Source organism: Stegodyphus dumicola, chromosome 1 (assembly GCF_044657685.1).
Source record: "Stegodyphus dumicola isolate Sdum_Otavi_A_Nest chromosome 1, ASM4465768v1".
NCBI classification, from domain to species: domain Eukaryota; kingdom Metazoa; phylum Arthropoda; class Arachnida; order Araneae; family Eresidae; genus Stegodyphus; species Stegodyphus dumicola.
The window spans coordinates 79,753,013-79,777,565 of record NC_140768.1 but is presented as its reverse complement, the minus strand read 5'-3'; the positions used below and the strand labels follow the sequence as shown (position 1 = coordinate 79,777,565).

The following is a 24,553-nucleotide window of genomic DNA, read 5'->3' as shown; positions in this document are numbered from 1 at the left end:
TGACGGAGTTTCAAGCATCCAAAACTCAAAGATAAGTTAAAACCTTCTATAAATATTTTTCTCTTTTGTTCCGAAATGTTATGCATAAGTACGAAGTTCTATGTTTTGACGAAAGTCAATATGTCTCGGTTGAGACTTAGTTTTGTTTTACTTTATTTAGCTAAGGCAAAAGTATTATTTTCTTTAAGTGTAAAAGCTAAAAACAAGCATTTTCTGTTGGTCGAAAGACTAATTCTGTTATGTTAAAGCCAAAATTTGGCCGGAGATAAAAATAACTTCGTATTCTTGTATGTACTAATAAGAATTTTAGTTTCAGTGCCGCCAGCTTGGCGAAGGATGAGTAAAGTAAAAATTTATTTTCTCTTATTCATTTTATGGTAAATTGTAAAAAGCATATGTATTAAACTTTTGTAAATGTATGTAAATACTTGCATGTTATGTAAAAGTAGAATTTAGTCTAGAAGCATAAAATTGTAGATGCTAAAAGTGAATGCTTAAAAGCAATGAAGTCAAAATTTAAGTATTAAACTGTAAAGTCATGCTTTAGAGCGAGAGCCTGCATGTTTAAAAGATGAATGAGGGGGAAGTTAGAATGAATGTGTTTTGTAGGGTTCTCCACCTACATTTGAATTTTTAAGAATATTAAAGTAGCTCATTGAGTTGTAGAATGTCGAGTAAGGTGTGTCTATTTGGTTGTTGAATTCTAACAAATCATGGTGGTTAGGGGAAGTGTTGTAAGACTAAAACACGAATATTCCCGTTTGACACCACACACGGTGGAGAGCCAGGGTAAAGTTAAATTAATGCTTGAAAAATTGAATGAATGTGAAGTAAGCAATAACTAAGAAAAACGAAACGTTAAAAACAAAAATTTATTGTGTCAAGAAAGTGTAAATTATAATGTATGTAGAAAGATACTGATACTTATTCCTTCCAGATGCTGGAAGGAAAGACCAAGATTGATTGATGAAGTCCAGGAAAAGTTGCTGTAAGAAGAAACCTTTGTAAAGAGTAACAGAATTTTAATTGTTACATAAGATTATTTTTGTGTAAACGAGGCTTTCGCCAGTTAGTTCAGAATTAGATAAACTTACAACAGGTCGTTTGTAGGACCTGTTTCCAAGTTTTCCAAATTCTGGCAGCGGCAAATGTAGGGTTTATATTTATTTTAACTAACATTTATTTTAAGTTTAAACTATCTTTCCTGTCAATCCTTACTTTCCCCTGGAACTGCCAATGCCAGAATATGTAAATTTGAGTAGAACGCGCAAGCATTCAAATTATCAGCGGAAGTAGTATGATTTAAATAGAAGGAAACAAGTTCGGTGAGAGAGAGTTAATCTTACTTAGGGAGCGCGGAGGTAGTTATAGAGATTTGAAAAACCCCGCGTTGCGGCCTATGTGCTTGGCGGGAAGTAGTTGCAATTGTTCCAGTGAGCTTCAAGTCTGCTGAATTAGCAGCCGTATTGTAAAACGCGGTGAGTTAGTTATTTGAGAGAGCCTCGTAGTTAGAATATTGTCTTTAATTTCTTTTCAGGTTTTTATTTTTATTTTGACTGCCGAGTTGGCACCGTTTGTAAGCGTCAAGAGAACGCAATTGTAAATTAGTACGTTGAATAAAAAGGGACTTAAACCCTTTATAAGACTCTGTGGTTTATACAAGCTTTCACAGTCACCTCTTGGTTGCGTGCTAGTTAGAGGCGCGCAACGTTATATGTGTATGAAATATGACATCAGACAAATATCCACCATTTTTCTCGATACAGAGATTGGGTCTTTTTAACGCGTTTTCCATTACACCACGTAATGCTTCTGGTGTTGAAGGCTCAGTATTTTGTCTCCAATAGTCTGCTTCAGCTGTCTAATAGTCTCTGGTTTATTAATATATACTTTCTCTTCTAAATATCCCCTTAAAAAAAAGATTCTGCTGTTATTTTTGAATATTGAAGTTCATTTCATGCGCTATTGGCCGCGCGTTGTTTTATACTGTATGGTTCCATAATAAATTTCTAAGAATTCAATTATAACCTACAAAAAGAAAAAAAAATAATTATATCAAAAAATAAAAAAGTTATTTCTTTTTTAACATTGGTAGGTCTTATTTGGCCCACCCTGTATTATTATCAATGTTATCGATGTTCATATCAAATTTGCTTCGAAATTAATAAACGTTTCGGAATACTTTCAATAAACGTTTCCCTAGAATGGTATCTGCTAATTATCGATAAGAAATGCAAAAGACTCACGCTTGCTGCACTTATCCAGAACAGTTGTTTCGGTGAATACTTCATTCCCGGCAGCTTTAGGTCATCTACATGCTTCCTTATTAAGAATGATTCATAGGCCTATAGAAAAATGAATGTTAAAGAGATATATTGAATAAATCAAAAAATGATAATGAATTCAGATAGAGTAGCTGACTATCATTCAAATTCGACATTTTCAGTAAAATTCGCAAGGAGATTTCGAAAACGGTTTTTACAATTTAAATGAAATGTGGGATTTTATGAAGATTAATCAGTCAAATTTATAAAATTTTCATTGCTTGCGACTGCTATAAATCAATTAGAAAATGAAGGTGCAGACAAATTTAAATATTAAAAGCAGGGCGAATCATAATTTTTTTGAATCCGACTTCCAAAATTTAAAAGTTTCTTTAATTCTTGAAATGTTTCAGATATCGAATCCCTTAATACTATGACTAATGATATTAATAGTAACAATAATATTAAATCAAACTCTGAAATCTGCGTTTGATTCCCTAGAGCACAGAATGTCTTCAAGATGTTTCGTTTAAGTCGCAATATCTAGGGACAAACAACTGAGCTGAGAAATACTTAGGACACACTGAGCCTGAGGATGTAACAACTTGAGGATGCTTTGTTTAAGTCGTTATGTTTTAGGATATAAGGAAAATGTCCTGAAGATGGTGCATTCTTAAATGTGTTTAAGACTTCGTCATTCCACATGCAGAAGATATTCGTACTGCATTTTCTGGACGACTTCTGTTGTCAAATATTCTGAGGGTGTTTATCCTCAGCTTTAGCAATTTTGGTTTTACATATCCACAAATTTGAAAGCCTACGCATTCTTTAATTTTCACATATATTTTGTTTCTTTAAGAGTCATTGATAAATACTATATGAAATATAAATTTAAGAACAGAATGTTTAAAAATACACATTAATCTCTTAGAAGATATTTGTAATTAAAATTTTTGAACATTGAAGTTCATTTTTAAACATAATTCGGGAAAAATATTGAGTGGCAGTTCAAATTTCAATAGAAATTTCAAAATTCAATAGCCATGACTACTAATTATAGACAACTGAAGACATGTGAGCAACGCTGCGTTTATATACCATGGCATGAGTTGCTAAAAACATCTGAGACCAACTTAATTCAATTTAATTTATTTGTATCTTGGGTATAAGTTATTTATTCCTAATTAAGTTGAATTCAACTTCAACTTAATTAGGAATAAATAACTTATACCCAAGACACAAATAAAGATTTAATTTCGTGAATGTTCGAGAGAGCACTGCGCATCAATTACATGAACGATAAATTTCACGAGGTGGCATATTGAAACAATGTCACGCTAAGGCTGTCAGAAAATTATATTAATGATCCAGGTACTAGTGAAATTGCAACACAGAGGGGAAAAAAATTCGACTTTTCGAATCTCAAATCTTTTTCCCAAACCTTCCAAGATTTAAAAATTCTGATGTCACATGCCTAAGTACAATACTCGCATAACAGATGTACAAAAGCTACGTGTTGTGTATCTTTTACAGTTATTTTTTATTTTAATTAATTACATTCGGATTTTTAACTGATATAATTAATATTTGAGTTTGAAATTATGAACTATTACCTGAAAACTGAAAAGACTTACTTTGATTAATTGCAAGGAATTTATGTAATTTAATATCCGTAATATCTTTATTGCGTTACTTGAGTGAAAACTTGATGGAATAATTGATTAATTAATTTATATGTTAATTGTTTAAGTGCGATTGTCAAAACTTAAACGTTAAAAACTACACTGGTTATCATAAATTAAGGAAAAATCACAAAAATCACGATTACTGAAAAAGTAGAATTTAATGAAACTTACCCACAATATACAACACATAGTAAGGTATCAAATAACATAAAAAGAAATTACCAGACAAATATGGTAGTATAGAAATTAGTACATGTATAAAATGAACAAATCGAAGGTGTCAGTTTGCTATAGGAAAAGTACCTTCAATATGGAATATGATCGCCTCTAGAAGCAATACAGCACATACAGCGATGTGTGATGCTTTCAATTTTGCGGTCTATCAGTTCCATAGGAAGCGAGAGCCATTGCTCTTGCAAAGCGCGGCAAGGGGGCGGATTGAGAGCAGCTAGACGTCTCCCTAAAGCGTCCCAAACGTGCTCGATAGGATTCAAGTCCAGGGATCGAGCTAGCCACTCCATGCGCATAAGTGTTTCCTGTTGAAGATAATCATATACAATGCGAGCCCTCTGTGGTCTTGCATTGTCGTCCTGTAGCAGGAAAGAGCATCACCTATTGCCCCGGCATATGGGCGCACATGAGGATCAAGGATGTCATCTCTATAAACATGAGCATTCACGATTCCCCTTGGAAAAACATGCAGGTCTGTGAGTCCACCCAAAGAGATGCCACCCCAAACACAGACACTGCCTCTTCCGTATGCATCTCTTTTACGGATGTTTGACGAATGATTACGGGTTCCAGGTTCTCTCCATATCAAATAATGCCTATTATCGCGTTCTAGACTAAACCTGGACTCACCCATAAAGAGACTAGCCTTCCATTGCTCAGGCGTCCAGTGGACATGTTGTCGTGCCCACTGCAAACGGTCCCTCCTATGGCGTGATTTGAGCAGCACCCAAATGGTTGTTCGCCTTGCATACAGACCACCTTCGTGAAGCCTTCTACGTACAGTTGAAGTTGACACCAACCTTCCCGTGGCTGCAGCAAGGGAGGATCTAAGAAGAGTCGGAGTAGCGGTTCTATTCCTGAGTGCACATAATGTCAAATATCGGTGATCGGCGCTCGTCGTAGCAGTTGGTCGTCCTTGGCTGAATCTCCTAGGTGCCGAATCTGTGATTTGAAATTGCCTCCAAAGTCTATGAACCACAGAAGGACTCGCATTTAGCCATCTGGTCACTTCTGTTTGACTTTGTCCTGCCTCTAGTCTCCCAATGGCTTTCTGTCGTAGTTCTGCAGGCAAATGATGCCTGGAGATCATTGTTACGAATTGGCTACCTCATATTTCTGATGTCACTATCACAGTGAAATATGTGGGCTTGCTGTCAAACATGGACGTTTATGCTCCTCGCAGATGACGTATTCCGAGTGCAGCGCAACTAATTTGCATATTGGAGTTTTACTCAGCTACTCTTACTTGGCAACATATTCCAATTTTACACGGTTTGGCTTATTTTTGAGGGAGTTATCGCTATTTTTGTGATTTCTCCTTAATTTATGATAACCAGTGTAATTGCTTTTGAGAAATAAACTGTGTTACTGCAAAATATTTAATCAATTCATTGCAACAACAATTAGACTGATGTTCTCTGCTAATTTGTGACAGTTTCGTCATTTCTCAAGGCATTAAGTGCATTAAATTGTAAGAAATTATGTTACTGAAAAATATATCAGATATAGGTTCGTATGAGAGACTTACATTATTGTAGTGGAACATAATTTAATGTTTCTATATAATTATTAAGATTTTCTAAGTGGCAACATGATGTAATGTTTTGAATAGTTATTAAGATTCGCCGTGTGGCAACAACGAGTCGAGCTAAAAACGTAGTTACTTCTAGCGTTTGTTGATAAGCGTTGCGTAAGCTTTATTTCTTAAAAGTTTGTTATATTTTTATGTAAAAATAAGTAACATGTTGCAAACAAGAATGGAAACTGAAAAAATAAATATGCTGTTTCTTTTAAGAGCAAAATAAGCATTTATTTCACTTATGAAATGCTCTGGCTGATAAGTTTCGATTTCGCTTATTTATCAAATCCACATTAAAAGATTGGTGACCGTAACATTGGATTATGGAAGGAACATCAAAGCTGAAAACTTGCAAGGTAAGTGTCAAAATTCCACCTTTTTGGCCAGAAGCCTGAAATTTGGTTTTTTTCAAATAGAAGCTCAATTCGAAATTAATGTAATAACTGTTGATAGTACCATATTTAATTACGTAGTTTCTCAACTAGAGCCCAAATATGTTGAAATTATTTGGGGGATATAATTACGGATAAAACATCTGGTAATAAATATGCTTTAGTTAAAGAAAGACTGTTAAACACATTCAAAGAAAGCGAAAATAAGCGAATTAAACGCCTAGTCACTGGCCTTGACCTTGGGGATATGAAACCCAGTCAGTTACGTCAAAAAATGAGATCGCTCGCTACTGATGACGTTTCAGATAAACGTTATGACGTTCAGTTTCGCTACTGATGACGTTTCAAAACATTATGGTTAGAAAAAATGCCTGACTCGATAAAAAATATTGTACTGGTTTCTGATGAAGGGTTAGACAAAATAGCTTTAATGGCTGACAAAATAATGGAAATGAATTCAAAGCCTGAAATTTATTCCTCTGGCAAAAATTTAAATTCGGTTGATGAGTTCCTGCTAAAATTTTCGTCTCTGGAAAAAAAATAGAAACTTTAAGTGTTTCTCGCCAATCTCGGTCTCGGAATCGTAATAGCGATAGATACAGAGAGCGAAGTAGAAGTAATAAACGTAAGCGATTTAATCCAAATGGAAAGTATTGTTATTACCATTACATGTTTGGCTCAAAATGCATTCCTGAAAAGTGTCAACCTAATTGCTCTTGGGGTCAAAAGAAGTCGGAAAACTTAAACCAGCACCGGAATTAGCGGCTGATTTTGCTGCAGGTTATGTTCAGGATGGCCGCAAACGCCGAATATTTGTGACTGAAAAACACACGGGTTTGCATTTTCTAATTGATTCCGGCGCAGATGATTCTTTATTACCTGCTACAAAAAAAAAAAAAAAAAAAAAAAAAAAAAAAGAAAGATAAATTTCAAAGTGATTTCAAATTATATGCTGCCAACGGCACAGAAATTCCCACTTATGGGGTAAAATTTTTAACGCTTGATCTTGGCCTTCGTCGAGCTTTTCGATGGCCATTCATTATTGCCAAAATTAATAAAGGCATAATCGGAGCAAACGTTTTGGACCATTTCAAGTTATTAATTGATTTAAACAACAAAAGATGAATCTATGGTGTAACTAACCTTACTACTCAACGTGACATTACATCCATCTCCAAAATGAATGATGTAAGTTTAGTACATGATAAGTTAAAATATCATGATCTGTTATCCGAGTATCCGAATATTACAAAACCTAATCTTTTGATAACAAATATTAAGCACAATGTTAAGCATCACATTTTAACTGAAGGTCAACCGGTGTATTCCAAGCCAAGACAGCTCGACAGTAAAAAGTTACAGATTGCCAAACAAGAATTTCAGTATATGTTGGAAAACAATATAATAAGACAGTCTACATCTCCATGGGCTAGTCTTATCCACTTAGTCTCTAAAAGAGATGGAAATTTTCGTCCCTGTGGAGACTATCGAAGACTTAATGCTATAACTATTCCTGACAGATACCCTCTCCCTAGGATTACTGATTTTAACCACATTTTAAAAGACAAAAAAGTATTTTCCAAAACTGATCTTTTGAAAGCCTATTTCCAAATTCCTATAGCCGAAGAGGACAAGCAGAAAACCGCTATAATTACGCCATTTGGCCTCTATGAATTTAATGTAATGACCTTTGGTTTGCGAAATGCACCAGCTACTTTTCAAAGATTCATACATGAAGTATTTCAAGGTTTGGACTTTACTTTTCCATATCTCGATGACATATTAATTGCTTCATCCTCAGAAAGAACACAGACATCACTTGAAACTTGTTTTCGATAGATTAGATAAATACGGTTTGAGAATCAACATTTCCAAGTTGATCATGGGTGTTGATAACTTAGAATTTTTAGGATATCTTATAACACCGGAAGGATCTCGTCCTCTACCTGAAAAAGTCGAAGCAATATTGAAATATAAATTACCAGAGACTATCCATGATTTGCGAACTTCCTTAGGGATGCTTAATTTTTATCGACCGTTTCTGAAAGATGCTGCTAAGACACAAGCAATACTTCATGAATACCTAAAGGGTGCTAAGAAAAAAGATAGAAGAAGAATTAAATGGTCAGATGAAGCTATATTTAACTTTGAAAAATGTAAACAGGATTTGGCAAACGTAGCTCTTTTAAGTTATCCCAATTCAGATTTGCCCTTGTCACTATGCACGGATGCATCTGATTGGGCTATTGGTGCAGTTCTCCAACAGTTTGAAAATGGAGCATGGAAACCTTTAGCGTTTTATTCAAAAAAATTAAATAGCACTCAGACAAATTACAGTACTTATGACCGCGAGTTACTGGGAATATATCTTGCAATTAAACATTTTAAACATATGTTAGAAGGTCGCGATTTCAAAATTTTTACTGATCATAAACCACTAGTTTATGCTTTCAGACAAAAGAGCGAAAAGGCATCACCAAGACAAATGCGCCAGTTTCAATACATATCTCAATTTACTACTAACATATGCCATATTAGTGGAAGTGAAAACATTGTCGCAGATCAGTTATCAGGAATAGCCGATGTCTCTATTTCACTCATTGATTATGATAAAATTGCTGACAAACAAGTTAATGATAAAGAATTACAAGATTTACAAGCTCAAAATAAAACGTTAAATTTCGAAAGTTATTTACTTCCATCTGGTAAAAATCTGTGGTGTAATACGTCTTCTAACAGTAGACCATTTATACCCAAGCAGTTTAGAATGGATATATTTCAACAAATCCATGGCCTCGCTCATCCAGGAATCAAGTCGACCGTTAAAGAAATGACGTCCAAATTTATTTGGCCAAATATAAAAAAGGATATACAAACATGGAATCGTGCCTGTATTGGTTGTCAAAAAAATAAGGTTTCACGTCATACAAAGTCTGAATTAGGAACTTATCAGCAGCCTGATGAACGTTTTACTATAGTTCACATAGACTTAATAGGTCCTTATTCCCCATCTGATAATTTTGTGTATTGCTTGACTTGCATTGATCGCTATACTGGTTGGATGGAAACCATTCCTTTGCGCGACATAACAGCAGAAACCGTTGCCAGAGCGTTTTATGAAAACTGGATCTCTCGTTTTGGAGTGCCTTACCAAGTTATTACGGATCGTGGAGCACAGTTTACTTCTGAACTGTTTCGAACCTTGGCAATTATATGTGGAGTGAAAATTCAACACACAACTTCCTATTATCCACAGTGTAACGGAAAAATTGAGAGATTTCATCGAACTTTGAAAGCTGCTATTAAATGTCTTAATTCCATTAAGTGGTCCGAATCCATTCCAACAATTCTTCTAGGTCTTAGGGCAGCTTTAAAAGAAGACTCTGGATATTCCATTGCACAAATGGTTTACGGGAAAACAATAAAACTTCCTGGAGAATTTTTTGATAAACCGACAGTTTCTACAACACCTCAAACATTTTTGCATAAATTGCAAAAACAAATGGAATTGTTCAAGCCCTTATCGGTTAAGCGAAAAATTATTCCTAAAGTTTTTGTCCATAAAGATTTGAATGTGTGTACTCATGTTTTCCTAAGAACCGATAGAGTCAAGAAACCATTAGAACTTAGTTATGAAGGACCTTTCAAAGTACTTAAAAGAATGGAAAAATACTTCTTGTTACAAATCAAAGGTAAGGAAGTAAACATTTCGATTGACAGGCCTATTGTTTCTACAACCTATTGTTTAACATCAGGTGCCTATTGTTTAACATCAATTAGGTTGATCAATTAGATTGTTTAACATCAATAACATCAATTAGTTTAATAACAACATTGATGTAAACATCAATGATGTTTAACATCAATTAACATCAACCAGCCTATTGTTTAACACCAGGTGAGCAAAGGTTGGAACCAGAAACTTCTGATACCCAGCCCAAGACTCTGTTAAAATCTGAGAACAATGATGAACGACCTCGAGTCTCACGAACTGGGCGACTAATAAAACGTCCTTTACGTTTTAGTAACACTGTTGAATATTTTTCCTAACATCTGATATTGAATATGTTTAATTGTAATTGTATTTATTTATTGTATTTGGTATTTTTAATTCTAATGTTAGCTTACGCTACATTACTCCACTACCAGAATCTCTTAAATCGTAACACAGTTACTGGAGGGGGAGTAATGTAGTGGAACATAATTTAATATTTCTATATAATTATTAAGATTTCCTAAGTGGCAACATGATGTAATGTTTTGAATAGTTATTAAGATTCGCCGTGTGGCAACAACGAATCGAGCTAAAAACGTAGTTACTTCTAGCGTTCGTTGATAAGCGTTGCGTAAGCTTTATTTCTTAAAAGTTTGTTATATTTTTATGTAAAAATAAGTAACATGTTGCAAACAAGAATGGAAACTGAAAAAATAAATATGCTGTTTTTTTTAAGAGCAAAATAAGCATTTATTTCACTTATGAAATGCTCTGGCTGATAAGTTTCGATTTCGCTTATTCATCAAATCCACATTATCATTAAAATATTTAATTTTGGGTAATAGAAAGCAAAGTAATTATATTTTCGTGCCCAAAATACCTTAGCTGGTTAAAATGTTTAGTATTATTTTCGAAAAAATAAATTAATGCTTTTTAAGTCACAGTTAAATTTTAATGTGGAGAAATTACAACAATACCACGCATAGTCCAACTTCCATCAATCTGAATGCACTAGAATCTGGTCTGAGGGAGAAATTAAATTTTAACTCAGAAAAAATTCCAAGACATTATTCCACCAAATTATTTTTTCATGCATAAATGACCTGTTTCCTCCTTCTATCCTTTATGTAGTCTATTACACAATTATATTTCTTCGTCCAAATATGAATTAGTTGATCCAATTAATGCATCAAAGTGCCATTGGGACATTTTAGGCCTATTATTTGCGCTACACGTTTCCCCAAATTATAAAGGTTGTAACAAGAGAAAATGCGCCTACTTTAGGGAATTCAGAAATGTTGTTAATAATATAAGAGAAGCAAGGCATGAGTTAATTACAAGCAATACGATGGCAGTATGGAAAAATATCATACAACATTGGCAAATGATTTCATCCTTTTGAAACTCATTTTGTTGAAGTCAGTACAAAGACACCAACTTGACTTTTCAATAAGTCAGGCTCCGTCAACATATTGAGTGCGTCATTCAAACATTAAACGAACTGAAAAATGAAGCACTTATTAGTATCGCCACATAACAATGGGCTTCTGAAGAGCGGGAGGACAACGTAAGACAACGACGATTGTGTTGAAGTTGCTATCACGAGAAGTAGCAATTTTTGTACATTCGAATATAGCAATGATGTGCTGTTGTTGTGAGTTATCTCACTTGTCTGACAGCAGCACCAGAACAATTCTACGAAATTAATTGTGGCAAAGAGCGCAAGATTGCGCCTGTCGTTGGCAAGAGCCTTTAGCATCATACAGGTGACATTACGACTTCTCTCTTCCGACCCCAATTTTAATGGAAAGAATCCCGGGGGGGAGTAGGATGGTCTCCTACCCCTTTTCATCTACCATCAACCTCCGGAGAGGACTTTCGACTGTCCGCCTATTTACAGCGTCCCCATGCCTCACAGACTCTATGCATAGTTTCGGCTATAGTAGCAGACATTCTTAAATGAAACCGAAATTATATCATTATAGATGGAAAACGCGCAGTTTAACATCATTTAGGAGCAAATATATATTTTTTTTAATCACAAGTTAAGTTCTTACTCTTATAAGGTATTTCTCCCGCCTTCTTAGCATGCCTTCGTAGTGTAGTAATCAGCACGATCGACGCGTATTCGAGAGGTCCGTGGTTCGAGTCCCGGCGAGGGCATTACTCATTTTTCACCTCTTCTGCTTCGAAATAATTTAATGTCTCTACACTCTTTTTTTGACATGGAAAATATTTCAGCCCACACATTCATTGTTAAATTATTTAAAATTTTGTTAAGCAAACACGTTTATGAGAGATTTTTTTATAGGTATCTGATTTCTATAACCGTTCTATAAATCAGGTATAATAAGGTATAATAAGCTGATTTCTGAAGTTTAATAAAAGTTTTTAAGAACTATCTTCTGGGGCTTGTCAACAGAATACAGACTTATCAGTAACTGGAATATCTATAAGCTCTGAATTTGCAGACAAAATAGACAACGTGTGAATGTGTGATTCTAATTTTGATTAGAACGCTGAAGCATGCACCTTTCTTTTTGTACTTAATATTCAAATTGCTTTGTGAGAATATTCTTATCGCCTTGCGAAAAGTATCCTCGTGATAAATGCAACTCTTCGCAAAGCAACGGGAATATTCTTCTTACAGATTTTGGTTTAATGTTATTTAGTATCCCGTTACATTTCCATAACTAACTGCCTTCTTTAGATTTAAATTTAAACTGGCTTCAAACTAGATTACATTTTGTGATAATTCATACTTGAAACACATAGTATTGCTTCATGTATTATTAAATTTAGATATCTTGCATACCTTATAAGCTAATTTTAGAGCTGCGTTGTGAGCTATAAGGTCTTCGAGTAGCCCCAAATCATTTTTCTGGAAAAAAGATATTTATTTAAATACATAATCTATGTATACGTATATATATATACATAAGAGTTTTATAGCAATAAGCAAAGGAGTAATCTAACACTATTCTTATATACGCCCTCGCTTGGCGACAAATTTCTTGCCAAATATTTGTGGCGAGAAACTCAACGGTGCCATATTAATATCTAAATATTTTGTCTACATTTCAAACTTTAAGCCTAAAATGTCTCCAAAAACGCAGTTTTCGCACATGCAAAAACCACGTTTTGAACACACAATTTAATCTGAAACAAAAATAAAAAAATTTAGATAGCAAAAACGTAAAATTTCTAACCAAAAATATATGACAAAAATCCATGTATACAACGATATGTTTCAACTTAAGAAAATATCTACGAATTGCACAATCTAGGCAGCGAAGGAATCTATGAACTACGCATACCTCACTTTAATAAATTAACATAACAGCAATAAATTTCAAAGAATACCATGTACACAACATTCTGTTTAAACTTAAAAAAATCTACGAATTGCACAATCTAGGCATTGTGCACAAATCAACAAAATAAACTAAAATAAATTTCAAACAATTCAAATAACAAAAATTCATAGTAAAAAACAATGAACATAACATTCTACAAAATAAAAACAATAAAATAAAATGCACTTACCATAGTACATACGCGAATAAAATTTCGCCAGTCACACAACGCCTGTGAACAAAAGTGCCACGATTTTGCTATATCATATGTCTTTCTGTGATTCAAAATTTCGAAAGCAACAATAAAAACTTCCTCCAATGTTAACTTACTACACGAAAACCACGATCCAAATCTTAAACACAGTTGACAGCCACATACTTTACCAATAACCATTTGACTGCAAACCTTCACAAGACTATCAGAAACACCATTCTTCGTCCGAGTTCTCATATCAGCTCTACATTTTGGACACGCCCAACTCCGTTTTAAAAGTCCTGACTCCCCCAGAAATTCTAAATATGCACTTCTATCCACATAAACACACCCTGAACAAAAGACTCGTTAACAACTCCAACATCGTACCTTTTAATATAAATTTACTTTTCACACAATCTAAAATACCTGACTGAAATCTTGCCACCACGTCTCTCATTGCAACATTCAAAACACGCCCGACACGGACCAACGAGCAATTAAATCACTGCAGCAAAAGAGTTAAGTTTCAACGTCAAAAGGTTTGCCATGCAAACAGCATCCTCAACTAAACTATCCCACAGCACGGAATCGCGACAAAAACCAGCGCAGAACACATATCGCCACATTTGGTGATCTTAGGGCGTATATAAGAGTAGAGTTCAAATTTCATCCGGAAAATTTCCTTCAAGCAATGCAAAATACTAAAAGAAAAAAAAAAAATGAAAATACTTTCAATATAAAATAGTTTCCTTGGTTTCAAATTTCGTTAATTTTATTACCAATAACTCCTTTTTTATATTGGGCTTCAATGAAAATCTCAACTTCATAAATATTCGTTTCATTTCTAGGTTATTATTTTAAATTAATTTTCATGTCAAGCTCTATTTTTTACAAATCTTAATGTCCACACAAAGTAAATAAAGAATACTATATGAAGCTAATATTATGGAAAGCTATTATCTAGGTTGATTTCTTGCCGCCCAGACGGTATAGTGGTTAGGAAGCCTGACTGCGATACCGAAGGAGCACGGGTTTGAATCCCGGAGAAAGCATGGTTGTAACTGTCCGTCCCTTCATAGGAGGTGATGGTGGTCCAGTCATTAGGTGCCTCCATAATAAAGAGACCACCACATCTGGCCTTGTATATCTTCTTTTAATGTATTTGCACCAATGCGTGGAAAGCGAATGATTTTATGTTTCGTTCATTGGTAATTGTAATGGAAACCATGATCCTTTCTAGCTACAATCTCTTCTTTTTTCGCCTCTAAAAATATAAATATTTTTGCAGCTCACACATGACTGATTTTAAAAGTTATTGTATTTCAATTTTGTTGCTGTCTACTTACATCTAGAAGAGTTAAAAGTGAAGCAAAATTAGAAATTTCATATTCTGTGCTAGAAATGGGTTATATCCGACTTTTAACTGTAGTTACATTGTTTCCGATTTTCGGTCGTTTTTAATAACGCAAGTAGGTATTTATAAAATATATATTGTTGATTCATATATTTATATATAATACTAATTCTTTGCATTATATTATGCAATATATACGTTATACTACATACATTTGGCCCTTCAAACTAATATTTTGATTAACGATTGAAAATGAATAAGGAAGATACAACGCTTTGCTGCTCCATGCTAGGGTAGGAATTATATTTGACTGGCTCGTTTGCTTATGGTATTTTCATTATTTTCCCCTTTAGAAACAACAATTTTTAAAGACTTATGTCTGCAGTGTGAAATGTAAGGGTGAATGTTTATTATGCAGAACCTTTTAACCTTGAGTTAGGCAGTAGCATTGGAACTTTCACACCAGCTGAATGTTCCCACCATTCACCAAAACATTTATTTATTCTACAAAGAGCTAAGGCATTTTTTAGCTCTCACTTTTATGATGTCGTTAGACCATCCAGGGAAATCCATAGCTAATCCTGACAAGAGCACAAATGGCTTTTTCCGTTTGCCATTAAAAAAGTGAAATAACCACCAAATTGTAATTTTTAGTATTTCAATACTTTATAATCAATATAGCGATACGTTTCTTTAAATAACTAGTTAACATTAATTTGAATTAAAGCGTAAAGTGTTTTTTTTAAACTACTCTCATGTTTTTAAGAGGTGGCAAATATGGAAAGATGTTATTTATCTTTAGATTAATCATGCTAAAATTATTTTTAGAAGTTATGCTTAAGGAAATAAATATTAATATGCAGAGTCTAGAAGATATTTCTGTCCACTAGTGACTAAGTGGTTATCTCGATGAACACTGGTAGTTCAATACGGGTTCAGCTCCCAGTGCCGAGTTGGCTTCATGGGAGTTTCCGTAATTTTCCCATGTGTAACGTATATTCGAGCTAAACTTCCTTTAAAAAGTTATTCTACGAAGTCATTCTTCCCTTTAGGAGGATAACTATCGCTTGCTTTGCCATATTCCAAATAATCCGGTAATTCTGTCCATTTTTGTTTCAATTAATGGACACTGAAAATGGGTTTTAAAAATGAGATATTTATTATAAAAATAGCAATGAAAAAGGGGAAGAAAAGAGAGAAAATGAAAAAAAAAAAAAAAAAAAAAAAAAAAAAAAAAAAAAAAAAGAGGCATCGAAATAAACGCAATGCATTTTTTAAATACAGTAGAACCACGGAACTTGAAAGTCTGTCATCAACAACAAACTGGTTCACGAACAAAAACCGCCTTGGATGATGAATGATGTTTCGAGTTATAAACATTCAGGTCAACCACAAATGATTTTCAAAGATTATCCCTCATGCTGAATTAACACTCAGAGACTTCTAAAAACACCATTTTAATGTTTTCTGTTGCTTACCTCTTATTAGAAAAGTCTGTTAGGAAGTGACTTTAAGGACCGTAAATTCGGCGTAGAAGAAATTAAGATTAGATTATGTTGCGGGCACGGACATTTTTGTAATCTATAATATTCTGCTTCTAAGCAAAATCATGAGTTCAGAAGTTAACAGTAAAAACGTGGAAGAGTTAACTAGGGAAGCATAAGATTGAGCTCAGCGAAAAAGACCAAAACAGCTTCAGAAGCAGCAACAAAGTGTGTTTGTTAAAGAAGTATTTTCAGAGGATAAAGAAGAAATAAAATATGAACCTTATTCTTTGATTTGCTACATTTGTGAGAAAGGGAGTATAAGGTCACCCTCCCATTTTCTCTCTCCTTTCCGCATGCCTTCATAGTGTAACGGTAGCACACTCGAAGCGTATTCGAAAGATCCAGGTTCGAGTCCCGGCGAGAGCATTGCTCATTTTTTATGTACTCCTGCTTCAAAAATAACCTAATGACTCTACAGTGGCGCTCGAACTAAACGGGGGATGATGAGGATTCTTCACCACCAGGATTTGGCGACTGGGTCCCCTAATCCGCAGTCGACTTTTAAAAGGGGAGACTACATAAGATTGTAAGGATTATGTTAATTTTTCTAACAGTTAAATTTTGAGTTAAAGTTCCTTTCCTATCGCTTCTTAATTTCAACTTACAACTTCCGGCCTGAACGTATTTTTAGAATCGCTTTTGAATGCAAATTTGAGGAGTAGTATTTAAGCTTGAAGTTCTACTGTCTTAGTGAGAGAGTGAGTGAGTGAGTGAGTGAGTGAGTGAGAGATTATGGCGCAAAAACCAAAGATGATTATAGCGCGCCAAATACGAGATGGGATGATTACAATTCATGAAATTAAAATACAATAAATAAAAACAAGTAGACAAATGTACCAAATCCAGAGGATGAAGTCATATAAAAACAAATTAAAAGCACACATTAAAATTTAATACACAGTCTTCAAAACAAATTACATTAGGTAATAAAAGCCAGTTTTTTCTAAATAATAAAATAAATTACAATTGACCTCTCTTCCGATTAAACGGTCGAGAGGCAAGTCACAGCTATTAAAATATTTCTCTCGAAGCCTATTAAAACTTGGACACTCAATTAAAATATGACGAACAGATAAACAAACATTACAATTAAAACAAACAGGCTCATTTGCAGCTTTAAGAAGATAGTTATGTGTCACTCTAGTATGACCAATTCTGAGGCGAGTCAAAAGAACTTCCTCCTTACGATTTCCAGCAAAATCCCAATACTCAATTCTAGACTTGACATTTCTCAACTTGTTGTGATGCTGAACGTCCCAAATTTGCTGCCATTTTTTTCGGACCTTTCCCTTGATGACACAGCAGATATCTCTAAAAGGTATAAGGAGGCTGGACAGTTCAACAGCAGATTTTGCTGCGATATCTGCAAGCTCATTTCCCTTTATTCCAGCATGTCCAGGAATCCAGCAGTACAGGACTTCATAATCCTCGAATCGTTAAGTTTATATGAATTTTGAGAACATCCACTACCACAGGATTCTGAGTGTTGGGAAAAGCTTCCAAAGATTTCAGAGCACTATACGAGTCTGTATAAACTATGAACTTTTTGTGGCAGAGCTTCGAGATGTACAAAAGACCATAATATATTGCAGTTAGTTCAGATGTTAGGACTGAGAAAGCATGGTGCAGCCATCTGCCCTCTATGTAATTTTCAAATACAAAAGCCATCCCGACATGATCTTTTGACTTTGATCCATCTGTACATATCGGATAATAACTGCTATATTTGTGCCTGTGGTCAGCGAAGAGTTGACTGTAAACGATCTCGTTAGTGCTTGCCTTCACGTGATGTTTGAAAACATCAAGAAGCTGAATCCGTGAATTTTCTCAAGGTGGAATTTCAAAATTCTGTACTGCTTGGGGGCGCATATCAGAGAGGGAATGTTCCTCAATGACAGGACGAACTCTTAAGGGAAAAACAGGAACGCAGGATGGACGTGTTTCAAATAAAGTGTTACACACATTATAGAGTAAGTACAGCTTATTGGGATGTTCAGGTTGGGATAGAATATTAAAATATTGCAAGAGGGACAATTGCTCACGCCTCAGATGAAGTGATGGTTCGTTACAGTCAACGTACAGGCTCTGGGCGGGAGAGGTCCTGAAAGCTCCTGAACAAATCCGCAGAGCTTGATGGTGAACAGGATCTAGTTTTAACAATACTGATGACCGAGCGGATCCATAAACAACTGAGCCATAGTCCAGTTTAGAGCGGACAAGCGCTCTGTAAATGCGAAGCATGGAGCAACGCTCTGCACCCCAGGAGGTGTTCGCTAACACTTTTAAAATATTTAGTGTTTTTAGACACTTCTTCCTCAGGTTTAAAACATGAGAAAGGAAGGTCAATTTCAATTTTCGGTCGAACGTCACTCCTAAAAATTATACTTCGGGCGTAACTGGAATAATTGTACCATTCAGATATAACTCAGGCTCAGGATGGAGACCTCGCTTCCTACAAAAGTGAACACACACAGTTTTCTGTTTGGAAAAAGTAAATCGCTGTTTGTTTGACCATTCTTATTCAGAGCCATCTGCAATTTCCTCTCTACGTATCTCATGTCTGCCCCTCGACAGCTAATCTGTAAATCATCGACATATAGAGATTCCAAGATGGTGGGAGGAAGTTCTTTTAGTACAGAGTTTATTTTTAAACTAAACAGGGTTACACTAAGCACACAGCCTTGAGGCACACCCTCTTCCTGTTCAAAAACATCTGACAAAACAGAGCCAAATGTTCTAGTGTTCAAGAAATTCGGAATGAAAATTGGTAGGTTGCCGCGCAAGCCACTCTCATGAAGATCGCGAAGTATACCGTATCTCAATGCCTTATCATAAGCTTTCTCAATGTCGAAGAACACCGAGACAAGGTGGCTTCTTCTTACAAATGCTTTTCGAATGGATGTCTCTAAGAGGAGCATGTTATCTACAGTTGTTCTCCCCTTTCGAAAACCGCTTTGATAAGGCGATATAATATTATTCTTTTCCAAGAAGTAGACTAGGCGGCTGTTTACCATTTTTTCAAACAGCTTGCAGGGCAATTGGCCGATAGTTGGAAGGATTCCTTGGATCTTTCCCTGGCTTAGCAATAGGAATTACAACAGCTCTCCTCCATGCACTGGGAAACGTATGCTCCTTCCACACTCTATTGTAAAGAGTGAGAAGGGCATTCAGTGACTTATAGGACAGATGCTTTAGCATTTCATAATTTATGCCATTAAAACCCGGAGAAGACCTATGTGTCTGCAACAAAGCTCTCTTTAATTCCGGCATAGTAAATGCTCTGTTGTAAGGCTCAGATTTGGAAGAGTTGAATGCGACGGGATTTATTTCAGAGTGCTGCTTGATAGAGAGAAATGTAGATGAATAGTTTCTGTTGGAAGAAACGGCAGCAAAAGTCTCACCAATAGTATTCGCAATTTCTTCTATGGAGCTAATCACTCGGCCATCTTTTTCCAAAAAGGAAAGTGAGTGGTCTTTATATATTCCGCATGCTTTTCGAACTCTTTCCCAAACCCGCTTACCAGGCGTAGAGGATGTAATTGACGACACATGGGAAATCCAAGAATCCCTTTGGCTCTGCCTCCTTACTTTTCGTGCATTTGCTTTGGCTCTTTTAAATGCAATGAGGTTTCGCAGAGTAGGATATCTACGAAAAATACCCCATGCTTTTTTCTGTTTTTTCAGTGCTTCATGACAATCGCGATTCCACCACGATTTCGAATATTTCAGTATTTTTCCTGATGTTCTAGGAATGGAAAGCATAGCTGCCTCAATAATAGTATTATTAACAGCTATAACAGCAGCATCGATATGCGCATCTTCTACCATTTCATCTGTGAGCTCTGCGATGGAAGAGAAGAGTTCCCAGTCTGCCCTATCGAGTATGAATCGAGGGTATCTCGACATGGGGTTTGCTCCTCTTCGTGCAAGAGATATAAAAATGGGATAGTGATCGCTGTTGTAAAGATCATTTCCCACACTAAAAGTGCCAAATGGCAGCAGATATGGTGAACAGATGGCAAGGTCGAGAGCGTGGAATGTTCTTGAAGGCTCATGGAAGTAAGTATCCTGCCCATTATTCAGGAGAGAAAGGCTATGATCTTCGATCATCTGCTCTATTTGTCTTCCTCGGAAATTTGTATCTTTACTACCCCAGAGCGGACTATGGCCGTTAAAATCTTCTATTATGATGAAAGGCTCAGGCAGCTGCTCTAAAAGATCATTTAAATCTTGTTGATCAGTGTGCTCATTAGGAGGCAAATAAAGAGAAACGACTGAAACTACAATATGAAAGTTTACTTGTACAGCGACAACTTGGAGAGAAGTCATCAAAGGAAACGAACTTGAGGGATAGTCCAGTGAGGTGAGGAGACATACACCTCCACTGGCACGCTCACCTGCAAGGTTATCCTTCCTGACGAGAGAAAACCTCCGAAGTTTTGCATGTTCATCTGGTTTCAGATTTGTCTCTTGTATTGCGAAGCACACAGGATGATAAGCATTGATCATAGCTTTGATGTCAAGGAAATTTCGGTGGAAACCGCGACAGTTCCAGGAGACGAGGGTGGCCATTATGATTGATGTTTGTTCTTTCTGTGTTCCTTTTTAGTTTTTCGAGGAAGCAGATGTTCGGGAACTTCCAGACCGTCTTCCACTTCCATACTGTCTGAATCTGTAGATTCAGAAATAGTTTCATTTACAGAACTATTGCTGGGACTTCTATTTTTGCTAATTGGCTTTGGAGGGACATGTTTTGGTTTGCTTTGAATAGCTATTTCTTTATTTTGTACGATGTGTGTTGTATTTTCCTTTTTGTTGTTTGCAGGTTGTTGGGTTTTATTTGGTGGAGTCTGTGTACTTATGGATGTTTGGGTGGCTATAGTGCGTGTTGATTTAACGGCGCTGGCATATGACTTGTTTGATTGAGGCTGTGTGCTTTGAACTTGTCTCCTGGCTTCGGCATATGAAATGTTCCTAGAAACTTTTATGGTCTGAACTCCTTTTTCTAATTTCCATTTTGGACAGGAACGGGAAAATGCTGGATGGTTGCCCTTGCAATTAATACACAGTGCTGCAGCGGTGCAATTATCGCTATCGTGGCCAACCGACGAACACCTAGCGCACGTCAGGGTCCCACGACAGGACACCTTGGAATGGCCAAAACGCTGGCACTGGAAGGATCGCATGGGGTTTGGAATATAAGGTCTTACGGGGCAATTTAAATATCCAGCCTTAATATTCTTCGGCAGATCAGGCGAATTGAAGGTCAGGATCACGTGTTTGGTGTCAATCAACTGACCTTCCTTACGCATCTTGATCCGTTTGGCAGCACAATCCTTTTGATCAGCTAACTCGGAGACGAACTCTTCTTCTAAAACACACAGAAGGTCGATTTCCGAGATCACGCCTCTACAGAAATTAAGTGTTTTGTGCGCTGACGCAGTTATAGATACCTGTCCAAGTTTGGTTTGTCGTAAAAGTGAAGCAGACTGGGTGGCCGAAAAGGTATCAATAAGCAGGTCTCCCGAATGGAGACGCTTTATGTTCCTTTGCTCACCTATGCATGAATGAATGTATTTGTTTATCAGGAAAGGAGACATCTTTTTAAATTCTTCAGAGGCACTGATAACAACAACAAAACTAGGGCATTCAGTAGTTTCTTTGGCATTTGCATCGGTACGAATTTTCTTGCTCACAGATTTGTCAATGATTTCAATATCTTGATTCGTGTCATTTGATTCAGGTTTTTTTTAAATAAGTAGGGAAGCCATGATTGAAAATATAAGATTCGGGTCCGACGGCCCCTCCCACCACGGAGCCCAACAAGGGAACACAGATTCCTGTGTTAGGGTTAGCCGGACCTATACGCAAACTGAAGCCCCACAGTCGGCTTTCCCGAAAGCAGGTACTCCCGAGAGCTTGACCCCAAGCCACTGACACAAGAACTAGTGACCAGCCGATTGACACCCGTGAGGACGACTAAGGTGCCTCCCGTTTAGCTGAAGCAGAGGCCAAAGCAGTGTGTTGGGGACAGTACCTCGCCCCTCAACTACCAGGACCCTCCTCTCCAGCGACACGGGTCTCCACGTACGGCAAACACATGGGCAGTTTTCTCGCCACTTGAACACTAGAGACAAGGGCTGTTCTAGTTTCTCGTGACGAGCCCCAAACTCCGAAGAGAGAAACCACTAGGGAGAAGGAAAGGGAAAAGTTCCAGCCAAGAGGAGAGGAGACGGAAAAGAGGATAGGTCACTGGGGCTCTAGGATCGTGACACCCGTCTCACCAAGAAGATGATCCCCTGAAGGACTAGAGTACCTCGGGATTGCCACACCCGTACTCACAAAAGTGAGCCCCTGAGGGCCTTAGTGAGAGAGAACCAGTGATTTTGGCTAGCACGTATCCGCATTGTTAGGCCACTCTCTCTTAAGCTATGTTTACGCTCGGCCGTAGCTTAGGCCCTTGATAGCTCCTCAGTTAATCAGCATTAAGGGGCCAATTCTGCTAGAAGTTTGATAACTTTGGCTGTATCTTTTTAGTTAAGATTAGTTAAGTAAATTTCTTAGTTTTTGAGTTTAAGCCCGAATGGCGGCTTTATTGTAAAAGTCCAAGACGGAGTTCTGTTAAACTTTAATTTGGAATAATAAAGGATCTTTAACCCTTTTCAAGTCTTATTCACTGTCTCAACTCAAGCGATTGTTCGCTTACCAGTTCTTAAGATTCTTCAAATTCAACTGTAACTTAAAAGTACACACTACAGAATCTTACAAGGTATTCTCTCCCTCCTTTCAGCGTGCCTTCGTGGTATAACGGCAACACAGCGCACACTCGAGAGGTCCAGGTTCGAGTACCGGCGAGGGCAATGCACATTTTTCACGTCTCCTGTACCAAAGAAGACTATATGGGGATGAGGTGAAAAGTTTCATATCATCCTGATAATGCAATAGCACGTAACATTATAAGTTATTTTCAATGGTGTCACTTCAGAAACATTTTAAAACGTAGACAAGAATAAATCTTGGTAGACAAATTTTGAGTGAAAGCGGGCCCCCAACAGCCTCAAGCAAAATCGAGTAGGTTAAAGAAGGGAAAAAAGTAAATAAAAAATAAGCAAAAAGATAAAAATAACCTGATGTTTCTATGGACGGGGATTTCTATTCCAAACAGTAACATGTTTTCCCTTTCTCTACTAATCATATTTCACATATGCCGTCCACTCCGCTTCGTACGATCAAGGTAAAATTACATTAAATTTCGTCTATTTTATTTGTTTTAACATTGTTTAATTGTAATTTTAATTAATTACTTTTTTCTTTTAGATTGAATCATTTCTATTCGTTTTGCATCATAAACTTGTTCTCAAGGAAATAGAGTAAATTTTAGATCAGCCATCATCCACGGTTCAGGAACGAATTTATCAGTTTTCATATTACTGGGGGTGTTATTATTAAATTTAACTTTGTAGATGACGCTGCTATTGTGAACGCAGATTGATTAATCTTGACTACTCGTTCTTTGGAGTCGAGAGTAAATGTTCTGTTTATGTTAGCTGAATTCGCAACATAACTCTTTTTTGGCTTGAAAAATTAAATCGGATTTTAATGCAGTCCATTACTGTTTGTTATGATTCCGCATCGCTACATTCATGTTTTTTTGTCCTGTTTCACCGGAGTATTTATGAGTTTTTCGGAAACAATAATCCCCTTTTCCTCAATTTTGATTTCGGACGCTTTTACGAACGCCCATACGCCTATTTTTAGTACTTTCGATTCGTAGATTTGTTGGGAAAAGTGCAGAATCACCCACTGCTTGGGGCGTTTTTAAGAATTGCACATACTCGGTATCCATGTACACACCTATTTTCACTTAAAAAAACATCCCAGAATTGCCCAAAATGGCATTGCGCACTCCCTTGACTTTATTCATGTACACATCGACCTATTTTTACTTCACTTAAAATGCTCAAGAAAATTGGTAAAAATCCAATTCTTGTTACTCTTGTAAAAAGCGCCAAACAAACGCCAAACAAATAAGTGGGCGATTCTGAATTTTACCCGATTTGTTCACAAAGCTTCGCATCTTGTGTTTTCATTTGTGTTTTAATCTTTTGTTTTTTAACCGCTGCAACGAACATTTATTTGTCATCGCCCGATGGATAATATGTATTTTTCGTATTAATCAAATAATTTTGATGCTACGGATGTTGCTGACTCATTTGAAAGAACACATCTGCTGT

General features: G+C 36.3%; 1 protein-coding gene across 2 annotated transcripts in view; it reads right to left on the bottom strand.

Moving 5' to 3' along the window:
• LOC118196519 (neprilysin-2-like) overlaps positions 1–24,553 on the bottom strand; it is a 218,974-nt gene that overhangs the window by 24,759 nt on the left and 169,662 nt on the right. Inside the window, exons 18-19 of one of the 2 annotated variants that reach the window (XM_085816761.1) lie at positions 12,682–12,747; positions 2,247–2,345 (exon numbers count right to left, since the gene is read on the bottom strand). In XM_085816761.1, coding sequence (XP_085672887.1) covers positions 2,247–2,345; positions 12,682–12,747 — 165 coding nt within the window. The remainder of the gene's footprint in view (positions 1–2,246; positions 2,346–12,681; positions 12,748–24,553) is intronic. The other variant, XM_085816771.1, reaches the window with a different exon arrangement.